The following is a 16,079-nucleotide window of genomic DNA, read 5'->3' on the forward strand; positions in this document are numbered from 1 at the left end:
GATAATCAGAATTTGGAGACCTTTAAGAAAGTACTGAAAATGTACATACTTCATGCAAGTGATTGATCTGATTCAGGCTACTACAATTTTCTAATTTTTAACTGTTGGCATTTAAATGTGTTTCAGCATACACGTGGTATTTGGCTTGATAAAAGCTACATTTTAAAAGTGAAGTTTCATTAATTTATCCCAGGATCATGAACTAATTAAGCACTGACCATGTACTAGTTATTTGTAAGAGCCTACAGCATTTCAAACTATTGTTTGTTTACTTGCAAATACTGATTATGTTTTTTGTGTACAGTAAAATTCTAGCCGCAGTGGTGCAGCAGTTAGTGTTGTTGCCTCACAGCAATAGGTTCTCTCATTTGATTCTCAGCTGGAGCACCTTCTGTGTTGAGTCTGCATGTCCTCCCCGTAGTTGAGTGACGTTAAAGACATGCAGGTAGGTGCAAGCGTGAATGGGTGTGCCTTCTTTGAAGTTGGGTGTCGGGCTGGCAACTCGGCACCGTAAAAATCTACTGCCAGTCATGAGTGGACCGGAGTTCTGCTGTGGTGACCCCTAACCAGGAAAAGTCGAAAGAAGTATACAGTAAAATTCTGCTCAACTAGTTCTAGAAGTTAATGTTCACTGCATATTTATCAATTTAGCAAAATGTTTAGCAACTGCCATTTAAAAATGAAAGCATGTTTTGCATGGTGCATGAAGGAGTTTGCATGCAGAGGATTTTCTGATATTGGCTTTGTTTCAGGAGTTCAAGAATATTTGTTTACCATTTCTTTTTGCTATTGTATCTGGCAATTAGTTGAATAATTGTTTCTACAGAAGGTTTTAAATGCTTTACTGAATGCCACACTTTCCATCCTTTTCAAACCGTACATAAATGTACTCATCACTCTGATTTACAGAAAGTTCACAAGCAAGACAAAAGAGGATTTATTCAGATAAAGTTTCACATGTCACACTGAATTATTATACTTGTGTGTGCTTATCTCATGTATGGTCTGGAGAGTTCTTGCAGATTTAGAATATTAATATTGCCTTGACAAGCAGACGTTGCCTGTGTCCATGAACTGACTTTGAAAAATTGGTGTACAGCTCAACTCTTACGGAAGAAAGAGCAATGTTTTAGGTTAATTAGTTAAAACCTAGACAAATGATAGCAATAATGAAATAATTACAGTTATGATTATAACATTAATAATGTTCTTTTTTGACAGTGGTGCAATCTGTGCATTGACTTGGTTGAATTTACCAGTGAAATATTCAAAGGAGCAGTTTTCCTATCTTTAGATGGGGTAATCATCTCTGCAAATTGTAAACTAAGAAAAATCTTTTCTATGAAACTACAACCCCAGGATACTGTTGATGAGGATGGTAAGTATATTTGCCATGTCAACTAGTATAAGATGTGTGTGTAGTTTTCCAGTACAGTATACATCTGTCTTGCCACCGGTCAGAGCTTTGCAGCAGATGGATTAGCACCGGATTTGACAGCAATGTATACATCCTATTACTTTATTAAAGGTAATAAATTTACAAATTATGCAGACTTGGTTCCATAACCTTTCCTCTGTATACACAAAAACACTGTAGGCTAACAGTTTGAAGTAATGTCACTGAGCCCACATTCAGGCTTCATTCCGTGATGATAGCTGAACTATGGCATTGAAATGTCACAACATACCTGTACATTCAGTTGATGGCCGTCATTTTTCATGTACTCAGGCCACTTAGCTGCTTCACGTTAGTATTAGTACTTGCTGCAAGTACAATTTATTTCCTTGTACATGCTTTTCTGCTTTTGAAGCTCACATTGAATCCATACTAGGTCTTCTGTATCTTTATTTCATTATCACCCATTTTATTAAAACTGCCTTTGCATCACTGATAACATTCCATTCCTGGGGACGTTTTTGTCATTGACCTCATTCAACTTTATGTTTTTTGCCTTGAACAAAAGAAAATCATTGTCCTTCATTGTGCTGTCTTGTAAGTATTTGAAGATTACTGTCAAGTCTTTTTCCTAACCTCTAATGTCTAGAATATATATATATATATATATATATATATATATATATATATATATATATATATATATATATATATATATATATGTATGTATATATATATATATATATATATATATATATATATATGTAATATATATATATATATATATATATATATATATATATATATATATATATATATATATATATATATATATATATATATATATATATATATATATATATATATATATATATATATATATATATATATATATATATATATATATATATATATATATATATATATATATATATATATATATGTATATATATATATATATATATATGTATATATATATATATATATATATATATATATATATATATATATATATATATATATATATATATATATATATATATATATATATATATATATATATATATATATATATATATATATATATATATATATATATATATATATATATATATATATATATATATATATATATATATATATATATATATGTATATATATATATATATATATATATATATATATATATATATATATATATATATATATATATATATATATATATATATATATATATATATATATATATATATATATACATACACACACACACACACACACACACACACACACACACACGCACACACTTTAAATATATATAATATATATATATATATATATATATATATATATAAAACAGTTTCAGCTTTTCACACATATTTACCTTAAACACCTTTGAATCAATATCTTGCCTTTTCATGATTGCCAGCTGTTCCTTGTTTCTTCTCATAGTGCAGTTTCTTGCACTACTTCATATGAGGACTCAGAAAAATTCTACAGTCAAGACAAATTACTTTTTTCTTCCCCATACATTTTTGGCAAAGCTAGCCAGGATAAATGTTATAAACTAAGCATGCCACAGCTATTAAATTTTATAAGGAATTATTTTAGCTTTTAAAGGCTCATGTTTTCAAAACAGCAAAGTCCAAAGCATGTTTCTTTCATAACATGAAACTCAGTTCCCTAGAGAGCTATTACATCATTTCTGGGTCTAAACCAGTTTTAATATCCCTAACTGGGGAAAGTTGAGTGGGTGTGGTACACTCTTAGATGTCTGTTTATGTGTAAAATACAGAGGCTGCCAGCAGAAATCAAATGGATAGGCTCTGTGGATCACCCTGACACTGTATACAGGATATAATGCTGCTTTGAAGATGCACATTGCTCATCCATCTGATTTCTGTTTCTTCTGCTTTAGTCCCAAACTGTACCTGATTTATTTTACAATTAATAGCATACATTTCCCACTCCACTCTCTGTCGTATTTTAGTAACTATGAATCACATAAGTGTTTTCCATATCTGACTCCCATTCCTCTTCCTGCATCATTTTCTCACTGCACCACACCTACACTACTAACCACAGTTATTAATTAACTCTAAATTGTCCACCTTTTCTCTCTTCCCATTTTAATTGTTCCATTATCACATGCAAATTATTCTGTGAATCCCCTATCAACAAATTTTGTTTACCTCACTGTATACTTAGCCAATTTGGAAATATTTGTGTAAAACTATTTTCTGTGTGACTTTACTCATCCCCCAAAATTACAGTTCAAAAACCAACACTTTTGATTCTGTCTGATATTGCTGTCTAGGGACATTTAATCTAATCCAGGGAATGCTATTCCCTCAGTTAGTTTTGTTTAAGCTCTCCTAACCTTTCCTTCTCAAAAATGTACACAGTGCTATGTGTAGCCTTAATAAACTCTACAAGGCTGAGGTCTGCTTAGGCTTGAATCTTCCCTTAGTAAATGCTAGACACCTGATTAAAACTGTTACCAGCTATTCTGTAGTTTTTCAGACCACTCTTATTATTTACATTGCGAATGGAATAGCTGAAGAAACTACAACTGTGCAAAATACTAACCTTAAGAGTAGATTTTCTTCTCTTCACTGTTGCAGCATTCTTTACATAAGTGATTCCCTGCCAAGAGGAGCTCACCATCCAGCCAGTATAACAAACATTTAGGAATATATAGATGTTGTACATCACACATATGCTCCCCACTCTAGGCATATGGCATAAAGGTAACATACAGAGGTACATACCACAGATACAAAAAGCCACAGGAGGAACAAATATTTCTAGGAACTATGGATAACATCTGCATCCAGAAGGAGAAAAAGGAAAGGAATTCTAGACCAGGAAGACAGGGCAGAGCAGAAAGGGAGGAGAGAGGAGTGAGTACTGCAACAGTGAAGAGAAGGACATCTACTGTTATGGTGCAATTTTACACAACTGTGCTATGTCCTTTCATATGAATGTTTCAGTATTTTTTACATAAGGGAGAGTACAAAAGCTCAAGAGGAAACTTGAGAGGAAGGCACAGAGGAGCCCACTAGGAACCCATACAGGATAGCTCTGGCAAAGCAAGCTATTGCTGTGAAAACAACATCCAGCTTGTAATGCTTAATGGGGGTATGGATGGAAGTCTAGGTAGCAGCCTCAAGGATGGAACTGGTGTCCAGTCCTTTGAATAAAACACCAGAGGAAGCAACAGCTCTAGTAGAATGTGCCTTTACAGAAGTATAAAGACATTTACCATGAAATGGATAACAAAAAGAAATGGCCTTAGATATCCAGCAGGATATGGTTTGCTTAGAAATGGCCAGACCTAGAGACCTAGGATGAAAGGAAACACATATGTTTCTCAGATTTGTGAATAGCCTTAGTCTTATGAAAATAATATCTGAGCTGCCTATGCAAATCCAAAGTGTGAAGAACCTTCTCACTAGCAGACTGAGGAGAAGAAAAAAAGGAGACCATGCATTAAGAACCTTAAGCACAAAAAAAGGATTAGCACGAAGAGACACCATGTCCCTATGAAAAACCAAGAAAGAGGAACAGGGATAAGAGCCTGGAGTTCAGAAACTCTCTTAGCCAAAGTAAAGGCCAAAAGAAGAACAGACTTCCAGGTACAAAGTTGCAAAGAAGCTGAAGCTGCAGGCTCAAAAGGAGCCTGAGTCAGTTTCTCAAGTTCAAAACTGAGGTCCCAGGAGAGTGGACTATGCTTCCTGGGAGGCCTGGTATGAAGGACACCTTTAGAAAATTGTTTGACCTCAAAACTAGAGGCAAGAGGAGGAGGAGTCAGTGGCAGACAAGTAGAAATAGCTGAAAGCTCAGCTTTAACCGAAGAATATGCTAACCCAACAAGGAGCAATTTACACAAATAAGAGATACATAGAGGGATCCCCACAAAGTAGATTCTGGTTACAAGAAAGGCACCAGACTGAAAATCTCTTTGGATAAATATGATTTCCTAGTAGTGGGTTTCTGGCCTCCTGCAGAATCCTAAGCACATCCTCAGAAAACACATGCCTAAAAGGGATCAAAACCGTATTAACCACAACATCAATTGAAGAGTAGACAAGTGAGGATGGATCAAAGACTCTTTGTCTTGAGTGATAAGGTCCACCCTGTGAGGTAACTTGTGATGATTGACTAGGTGAAGAAGAAGGGGGATCCAATGCTATCTGGGCTAAAAGGGAGTCACTTGCAAGATTTTGGGGGAGTCTTGCTTGATCTTGAGCAGGACCCTGAGATTCAGAAGAAGGGGAGGGATGGTGCTAAGAAACATCCCCTTCCAAGGAAAAGATAGAGTGTCCACCTTCCAAACCAGAGGACTTGGGACTCTGGCATATAAAAGCGGAAGCAAAACTATCTACCTGTGGAGTACTGCACTGATTGACAATGTCTAGATACACATCTCTGTGAAGCATCCATTTATTAGCCTATGTACTGGACCTGCTGAAAGTCTGCCACTGTATTTTGCTCTGAACAGTCTGAAGAGTCACTTGATAATGTACAGCTAGATGCTAGCCCTGAAAGGCAAGTCTGCAAAGGTAGGACCATGTCCTCTTTTGCTTGTTGATATAACACATCACTGTGGTATTGTCTGTGAAGATGTTGAGATATCCTGGGAGAAAGATGGAATGTACAGTTTGAAAAGCTGAAAGGAAAGCTGTCATCTCCTCCATGTTGATGAGATCTGACCTCTAATGAGAAGGCCAAAGACCCTGGACCTTGAGGGAACTGTAGAAATCTCCCCACCCCCATCCAAAACATCTGAAAAAAAAGTTCCTGAGATGAGACTGAAGGTTGAAAAGGAAGTCCTGGGTTGAGAGAAAGCTGATGAATCACCACTGAAGCTTGACTTTAAGGCATGGAAGAACAGGAACTAGAAATCCCAGTAGATGGCAGTATTGAAGCCACACTGACTTTAGGAACCAGTTTTTTCATATGGAGTCTGTCTAGATGTAGCATAAGATATTTCTTAGCCTTCTGTAAGAGCATAACAGTTAATGCGTCTGGAAAATATTGATTGCAGTAAGGTGCAGAAAGGAAGTTGGACTGATAAAGATCCAAGTTAATTAAAAATACATTTTGGGCCATTTTCAATAAAGCCTACACTAAGTGTACACAATATATATTCAAGAACATTCTTATCCACTTTTTGTGCTTTCTAGTCTCTCAGAAAGATGACACTAAGTGTACATGCAGTCTACACTTTGTAGTAACCTTTATGAATCCCTATTTAAAGATGCAAGAATATCGGTAGGAAAACTAAAATTAAGAGGAAGAAGATGTAAGTTATGTCTATGTTGTCTGTTCACTCAAAATGGTGTACACTTAGTGTAGGCGTTATTGAATCCCAGGGATTGTCTATTAATTTTTAATGGACATTTGGGTTTATCCTGTTTTGTGCACATAGGGGTTGGAGATGAGAATGTAACAAGGTGACCTCTTTGTTTGTTTTCATGCTTTTTCCATATTGCTACCAGCTGCTTTATTGTGATAACACTTTGTTTGTAGACTATAAAGTCTTGGAAGGCAGAATGCATTGTGCAACCTAGGAAGTAAGTAAAATACACACATGTATAAGAGGGAAGAAGCTATGACTGGTCAGGAACATTAGCAGTTATCAATATTTTAGGAGCAAGTATCAGTACAGAGGAACAGGTTGGCTTACATGGGCCTTTGGAGAGATATAGGGTTACAGGGCATGGAGATTGCCAGCAGAGTTGATTGTTGCTCAGCAGAAGGTTTTCTATCCTAGAGAACAGAAGTTTAAATCAGTGTTGAGATTTTACAATTGTACAAAAGTATCCATCCTGGTAGACAAGTAGGAGTAACAGAGACAAAAGGTGAGGAAAGGATAATGAAGGTGAATTGGGGTAGGAGGCTGCAAAGACTGGGCAAGGAGAAGATATGTAGGGCGCTAATACAACATACATACTGAAGAGAATGGGTGGTATCATTGGAGTATTGAACAGTGTCGGGGAGAGACCTGGTAGTGTTGATGGGGTCTAGCATTTCATAGCAGAGCATAGTATTTTAGACCATTCCTACAGCAGCAGCCAGTGATGTCTATAGCTGATGGGGAGATCCTGGTGCATTCTGCATTCAGAGATCCAGGACCTATCTCTGGGATGAAGTCATACCTCTCAACTGTCCAGATTTTTGCCTTTTTGGTCTGTTCGTTAAAATTGTGTTTTTTGGGCAAATTGTTGAGGATTGAAGTCAATAAATGGCATTTGAGTTTCAGACTTCATATCCTTAAGAAAATGCATACTAATCCAAAATCTGTTATTCTAGTAAAGTTCTAAGTTTACAGGAGCAATATTGAAAATCTGTCTATATTTTTAGGCCTTTGTCCCCCATTATTTCTGGCTTTGTCCAGATTTCTTGTGCTAAGAGGTTGAGAGGTATGCCTACACAGACTGTCTCAAAAAACTCCAGCTTTACTCCGTCACAACTCAGAGGCGATCTCGGCCTAACATACAAAGCTATGTCATACCCAGAGCTGTTAGACATGCTCCAATTAAAGAAATCCCAATCCCTCCGAGCTACATGCTCTAGGGACCTAAACCTTGTCACCACAATAAACAGAACATGCTGGAGGGATAGATTCTTGTCCTAGAGACTTCCAATACTCTGGAACAAACTACCTATCTATATCAAACAAAGCTCCTCATTAGCACTCTTCAAGAAAAATCTTGATGATTGGATGGGAGATAGGAAATTCACCCCGGGATCACTTCTGTGGCTCTGCTCACCAGGGGCACAGGAAAATAATTTTCTTTGGTGGCGAAAGCCAGGGTACCTTTTTGGCTAGGCTTATATAGGCCCTAGGGCCAATAGCCTAGTACATACCTATGAACCTAGAGTAGTAGGATGTGTTGTGAAGTTATGGTGGAGAGAAAGAAGGAGCTACAGGAAAATTGAGAACTGTGACTTTCCTGATTCTGCATAAAGTCAAGATGTGGAGCCTGGATTGGTGGAGAATTATGGCTGTTGTGTGGAATGCCTGAATGCACTCTTTTCCTTGCCATCTCAGTTCTGCTGTGGGCATAGGCTAAGATTATGCTTTTTCCTTCCTTTCTCATATCTTTACACAGAAGTCTCTGTCTTCAAAAGACTGTTTCTTGCCACAGTTTCAATACTATGTTTAGTCTGTCTTCCCTCTGAGTGGTAGTCTCTGAATCCCAAGGTAAGTGGCTTTGCTGCATTGTCCTGCCGCCTTGTCTCTTGGAGACATAGCATGTCAAGTCTCCTCCTTACCATCATGCCATCCACTTCCAGGCTGTGTTCTGTCAGTTAATGTTCAGTGTAGCAATCCTTAATTCATTTTTGGCAGTGGTATTCCAGGTAACCCATGGTAGTCAACGTCAGCTAGACACTGGCCACGTATGGCAGGTGGTGAGGGGTTTGTGTGTGAAGGGGGGTTTGGAATGTGAGATGGAGTTGCAGACAAGTTATGTATGAAAAGTAGACAGAGAAACCAATGTCATGAAGTCAAAGGGAGGTTTTAAGGGAAATTGTGAGAGGAAGTGTCCAACCAGGCAATGCAAGGGTGAGATACTACAGGTATGGAAGTGGATAGATAAAGGGGGTAAACAGAGTAGAGGATATTTGGAGTGAATCAGAATATAGAGATTTAAAACTTGGAATAAACTTGATACAATGTATTTTGAAGGAAGAGGAATAATTTTCCAGTCATTTCAAATTGTTGCAATCCTCCATTCTCCAACAAAGGTAAAAAGTCAGTATTTCCCTGGTTCAGCACTTTAAAGCTTTATTTAGTTAATACTGCTCATTCACACCTTTTTGGTAAACAGTATGTCTCAAGCATGAATTGTCAAAAACTTGAAAGATATTTAGACCTTTTAAGTCAGTTTACAAGCCTTCACATTCCATCAGTCCCTTCCACCGCCCTAGTAGAATCATAGTTACCATTCCTCTGGCTTGTCATGCCAAACCATCACGTAGGCATCAAGGAATCCAAATGTCCTTTTTCTTTTTACCACTTCCTTCACTCCATTTTTTTCTCACCTTTCTTTTACAATCTTTGAATCTGTTTCTCATCTTGATGTTCTGTTTCTGACCTTTCTTTTCTACAGAAATCACGTTGCTGTTATTAGTCCTGTGTTCTATTACTGTCTTACTGTGTTTTTCCTTCCTTTCTCATATCTCATTTCTTTCTACTCATTCATTGCATTAAAATTTTCAGCTTGCTGTGCTTTGCATTTCCTTCCTGTACCTACCTCTTTGGATATGTCCCAGCCAGGCTGCTCACTTGATTCCAGTTGGCTCCCCAGCTTTTCATCTTTACCCGTCTTATCGTAGACTTGCTTGGAGATCTCAATCACACTATCCTACAGCGTTTTGATATTCTGTGCAATTTCTCCATACCTTGAACACTGTGTGGAGTTTTTTTTTCAGCCTTTCTCTCCTGAATGCTGGCTCATAAATTAATACACTACTCAGCCTCTGCAGCTGACTTAGAATCTCCAACCTTTCAGCTTCACCACCAGTTACCAATTTAGGAAGGTATATTTTGATTATTCTCTAATACTGGTATGGTTTTGGTTTTGATAAACATCCATCAAAACACTGCAGATTTAATTTATTTTCTTTCCTTTCTCTGTCATTTAATAAACAACAGCCTTTTGTTTTCATGTGCCAGGAATCTGTACAGAATCTCCCTTATTCTACTGTGGGTGGAAGTGGTGGGATGTCCTCCGCTCTGCATTCTTGAAATGTTTTACCTGATATAATAACTGCCATACCAGAGATCATAGATGGGGGAGACTTAAATCATCTTCAGATTAGCATCTTCTTCTCCTTTCTGAAGTCTGTTCATTCCATTCATCCTCAAATGTTTGCCTTTAAGATCATATTTTATTTTTAATTAATAGTTCATGCTCGCTTTTAACACTATTCATTTCTGTCTGATGCTTACTCCAAGTTTGACTGTTCTTCTTGTATCTCAATAATATTATATTTAATTCTTCTAATTATAATTTAATTGGGCAGTATTTACCCCTTTTTCCTTAAGAACAATTAGTATTTTATCTTGTGTGTACTCTGGTCATCCTTCCATTTCACTTTTTCTTTGCTTTTCTTTATTAAATGTAACTCTTCCTCTGCCAAAATATCACCCCTTCAAATGTGGAAGCATATATTCCCTTGTATAGGGCAGAGCTCCCTTACCAAGCAGCCATTAACAAAGGTGTCAGCAGTGTCTCCCTCCCCTTTGCATGGTGGTTTTGATTAAGCTATTTTGGCCACTTTGTCATTTGTTCCTCTTACCTGTGTCCCTACACAAGCAAGATCCTCTGCCTTCTGCATTATGTCTGAACATGTCTCAACAAAATGTCTCATTGAACAGGGGAAACGTTTTTATTCTTGCTATAAAACCCTTTACCTTCTTGAAGCAGTGTCAACAAGTCCACAGTTTCTGAATGATAGTTTTAAAGTTACCCATCAAAATGAAAAGTATTTATTTATTTATTTTGGTGTCTGACAATACTTTTTTACCTCTTTAGGGAGTCTTATTTCAGATTTGGCTTACCTTATACATCTGTATGGCACTGGTTTGGTCTATTCTCTTAGAGATCTTTGGTAAATGTCTCAGTTTTCATCTAATTTTGAATAAGTTGCCTTTGGCCACAGCAGAGCCTATCAAACACTTTCTGAGGATGTTTCATCTCAAATCGTCAGAGACTCTCCCTGACCTTCAGAAAGGGTAACTGCAAGTGGTAAGCCCTACCATGAGCAGCCAACCCCTCACGTAATCGTCTCCAATTCAATGATCATCCCACAGAATTGATTTTCAATAACTAGAAGATTCACAGCAGCAAGTGGTACACCCAGCCATGCTACAAAATAATGAGGCAGTCTACGGAGTAGATAATACTAATTAGCCATATGCTGTGACCCAGAAATGCCTGTGGTTACTAATATACACTGCCAAGTGATTCAGAAAATTGGTTGGCTGCATAATTAGCATAGCCTGCCATGAAAGTTAACTGGGTCAAAATGCAGTCTATGGGAGAGGATGCATTGCTGCTAAGTCTACCAAAGTTTAGTAGAAAGGTAGTGGTGTGTATGTCTGGTGCAATGTGTCTCTTTCTACAGGGTTTTGAATGGACTAGGATCAGTCTGTGTGTGTGTGTGTGTGTGTGTGTGTGTGTGTGTGTGTGTGTGTGTGTGTGTGTGTGTGTGTGTGTATATGTGTGTGTATGTGTGTGTGTGTCTGTATGAATGAATGAAGTAAGGGATGGATAGTGAGTGTGTGTGTGGTGAATAAATGAGTATGTTTGGGAGTTTGAGTGTGGGATGTTTTGTGATGCTGAGTGGGTTGATGGATGGCAGTGTGTGTGTGTGTGTGTGTGTGTGTGTGTGTGTGTGTGTGTGTGTGTGTGTGTGTGTGTGTGTGCTCGCATGTACATATGAATGTGTGCATGTGTAAGAATGGATAGGGAGAATCGTGTCCCAAAATGATGCATGGGCTGCCACAGGTAAATAGTTATGATTCAGAGACATGCAAATTATCTGAGAATGAGGTCTCGGTCATTATACCTACAGATGTTTCTGAATCAGATTTTCTAAGATTCTGTAAATTAGCTTTACATGATCATGAACCCATTTTTTAAATTTCAGGGTCTGTCACTCCTTGAGCAGAAACAATTTTAATCAGCCTTCAATAACAGAAAGGAAAAGATAAAATAATAAATAAAAGAAATGATAAGTTAAAGAGGGAATGGCTCAACATGAGTGAAACAGCATATAAAGAAAAATATTGGAAAAGAAAATAGAAGCTACTTGGTCTTGTCTAAGTAGTCATATTAATTACATTTAGGAATTGGATTCCCACTGTACATTATCAATGAACAAGTCCCAGCATTCTCCTTTTGGGAAATGGAGACAATAGTTTCATCTTCCAATTTACCAGCATTATCCTCTTCATTGCCAAGGCAGATGTTTATAATTTTATTATTTGTTTTTGTGTAAGTCTTCCTACTTATGCATAGTTTATATGCCCCAAAGCATTTGTTTCGTACTTCATCCTAGGTTTATTCCCCTGTTAAGCATTTCTTTTCCTTCCCTCTCTCAAAAAATATTTTTTTAGTTTTCTTGCCATAAATGTCTATTTTTTATTTGCCATTCATTGCAGTTTATGTTATTAGTTTAATTTACAGTGCTCATGGACATTACTATGTGCTTAATTATTCATGGACTGTGAAGAATCATAGAATATACCTAAACATTTGATATATCTATATTCTAATATTTATGACAACTTAGTTGAATAGATAGTAAGTAAAATGGCTATTAAGATCATTGCACATTGGAGAAGAGGAAATACTTTGAGATCTTGCAGTTTTTGACTTAGCATGTATTCTTCCACATACAAACTCACATTTCTGCTTTTCCCAGGATTGTAGTTCTGGTCCTTGGAATTTCAACAAGCACTCAAATATATCACATTCCAGAGATCTTTCTGTGTTGTGCTATATGTATATACAAATATAGATTAAACAAAATGCTTTTAGGAAGTATCCTTAAGTGGTGTAAAGTTAAATGTCAGATTTTGTGATGTAGAGATCACAGATCAATGCAAAGCTTGCATACAATTCTTGGGTTTACATGATTATACATATGGTTAACAGTTAACATTTTTCTTTTTATCTAGGTATTTACATCATCCACACTGATGTTAATGAACTCATAGATGTTATTCCTCGAAGCTGCCAAATTTCTGTGGATGTGCCCCAGGTTTCACTGCTACTAAATATGACCAAACTTAAAAAAGGGGAATTAAAATTTGGTGGGCAAACACTCATTTCCTCTGACACTGGTAAGTTATCTAACACTGAATGTACAAGACATTCAAAGACAGCACTCATAAATATCTTCTGTTACTATCATTTTCCATTCCAAAAACATAAAAGGACTTAAAAACTAACTTTTAACTTTGATTAATTATTCTTTCCACTCACATTACAAGTTTTTTAAGTTTGGCTTTCAAACAATATACTTTTAAACAGTCATTTGGTTTCTGTTATAAACTGATACTATTCATTTAGGTCATATCTACTTCCAGTGGATGTCTTAAGATCTTTTATACTGTTGTTATATTTTGTAATTTGATCCAGCTGTACATGAGAATATCTCAAAATTAAAAAGTATGTATCATATTTCTTTCTCCCACGTGTTCTTCTTGACATTTTTTCACTTCTTCCATTAATACAACTTCTTTAGTTTTTAGGAAACATGCAAATAAGAATGCATGTTTGCCATGTTGCCTGTTGCATGGGTTTCTACGTTTCTTAACTTGACCTTTTTTAGCAACTTTACTGAAGTAAATGTAACCCTCTCAGTGGGATTCCCTGTCACAGTCCAACCAGTAATGCTATATACTGAGTAAGTAGTAAGTCTTGTGCGTCTATTAAGTATAGTAATAGATTTTTTAATGTATTTCTGGAGAAATTACCAATAATAGATGATTTATTCTATACTTTGTTTATGGAGAAATCTTGTGGCATCAAATAATCAGCCACTTCAGAGTACAGTTTTCATAATACAGTATTCTGGCATCAAATAATTAGTCATTTCAGGTTTCACAGTATAGTGTTTTTGATTTAAGAACAGTTAATATCTTGAAATTCAGGGTGATGAAAAATAGTAAAAAAATAAATCCAGTGAATATTCACAGAGTACAGGCGATGGGAGAATCGTCAATAATAGTTGGGCCCCCACACATCTGCATGTTAACATAGAGTGTGTGGGATTTTCCCTTATACTCTCTATTTAATCCTAGTACCCCAAAACAGTACTGATTGCTCTCTACACATTTCACTACAGCAGTGCGTGTTAAGGATCAATGCAGTCTATTTTTTTTCACCATGAATCACTGCATTCTTTTCCAGTGTCTGTTTTTATGTATTTAATTATACACCAGCAAAATGTATTATTTATACATTTGTACAAGTGTCTTGCTTTTTAACTAACTGCAGGGGTGAATTCATTTAATAAGGTTGCAGTAGCATTTTGGAATTGGCTGTCTGTACATATCAGGGCCATACCCCTCAACCGTCCTGAATTCCTCGGTATTTACTGGTTTTGAGGGCAAAATAATAGGATGCCATGAATTTCCAAATGACCCCTTGTATTCCCAATTTTTCTTTAATTTAGCTTGCTGTGACACAGATATCCATCAGTCTCAGAATACAGAATGTGTGATACAAAAAGGAACAGTTCACATACTGAGAAAGGACTAAGTAAGCACCACAAGCTTTTGAATAAAGCAAACCAATGCCGGGGTGCTGTTATTGTTTGTGAAGGAAACAGTGTCAATTTTTTAGAGCACATTATTTCTCTGAGATAGTGGGACAATGTGAATATCAAATGGACTGAAAGGTGAAGTAATGAATCAGAATAATGAACACTCACTGCTCGTTCTTGCTGTTGTAGAGCTGTGCTGCTCGGTTAAGGAACTTACTGTTACCCCAAAAGAGAACAGTCAACTTTGCAGAGACAAGAGATGAGGGAGGAAGGGAGCAGAATTAAGGAAAGTTTGTGCGTAGTCAGTGGTTTGAAAAACTGTGGAAGGAAGAAATGTAATAGAGTGAAACGAAAAACTGAAAGTGAACGAGAAGTGTACGTCGATGGTGTCACAAAATACCAGCGGTGCTTCTGGTATTCTCTTTTTCTTTGAAAAGGTTGTTTCTCCTTGAGAAAGATTTATATAGGAAGACCAATGGGCTATTAAAATGTTAAAATGACTGGTGACTCAAGGGCTTCCCCCGATGGCAAACTGAGCCAAGGCTGTTTGAAGTCCTGATGTATGTATGAATGTAGGAATGAATGAATGGAGAGATGTGAAGGAGGAGAGTTAGCCAATAGGATGCTTAGCTCCCGTTAAGCAGTTTGAATGTGGATATCCCCATTTATGCCTTTCTCTTTTTATAAAGCAGTTTTGAGTCATACAGTAGCAGGGTATCAGGTAGGGAAAATATAACATTCAGTGTAATGCAATAAAGTTCCTTCTATAGTAGATTTTTTTGAGTAGACGGAATTTACTAAAAACTGAGGAGCAACCAATAAATTACTACATCTGGAAACAAGTGTCATGTTAAATCTTTGTTTTAATTTGCAGCCTGTTGTATTAACTGCTGGTGCAAAGTGCTTGTTGTGTAAATTAATTATGAATGTATTGTAGTTTTTTGCTTTCTGGAATGAGAGTTTTCCTTAGCTGTTAGGGTTGCCAGTGCAATTTTATCAAGTTCGCACTGCATACTTTCGTTTTTTGGTCAGCAAAAGAGGGTTAATGGAATGAGTATTAGGTATTACAACTTTTAGTATTATTCTAGTCACTCATAGCGCAGAAAAAAATCATTTTAAACTGCACCATCTTGGAGGGTGATTCATGTTATGTTGTTCCCACCCCATCTGGCAGACAGTCTCATGTTTCCACCCACCTAAAGGAAGGAAATGACCCGTACTAGTGGCAACAGTGTTTTGAGCAAAGAAGGCGCACATCTGTTATCTTTTTTCTGAAGCAAACATTATGTATTCTACTATGGATTTGGGAGATGTGCAGTACATATTCACACATTTCACCATTTCTTGCATTTGTGTACTGTTTCTTAGCTTTTCAGATGTTTCCTTAAAA

At 36.6% G+C, this 16,079-nt stretch overlaps 1 protein-coding gene across 1 annotated transcript in view; it reads left to right on the forward strand.

The window, feature by feature from the left end:
* CFAP20DC (CFAP20 domain containing) overlaps positions 1 to 16,079 on the forward strand; it is a 2,639,303-nt gene that overhangs the window by 964,108 nt on the left and 1,659,116 nt on the right. Inside the window, exons 7-8 of the mRNA XM_044076355.1 lie at positions 1,222 to 1,378; positions 13,098 to 13,262. Of these exons, the coding sequence (XP_043932290.1) occupies positions 1,222 to 1,378; positions 13,098 to 13,262 (322 nt within the window). The remainder of the gene's footprint in view (positions 1 to 1,221; positions 1,379 to 13,097; positions 13,263 to 16,079) is intronic.

The sequence above is a fragment of the Protopterus annectens genome, chromosome 7.part0, assembly GCF_019279795.1.
Source record: "Protopterus annectens isolate FY-2018-M chromosome 7.part0, PAN1.0, whole genome shotgun sequence".
NCBI lineage: Eukaryota > Metazoa > Chordata > Ceratodontiformes > Protopteridae > Protopterus > Protopterus annectens.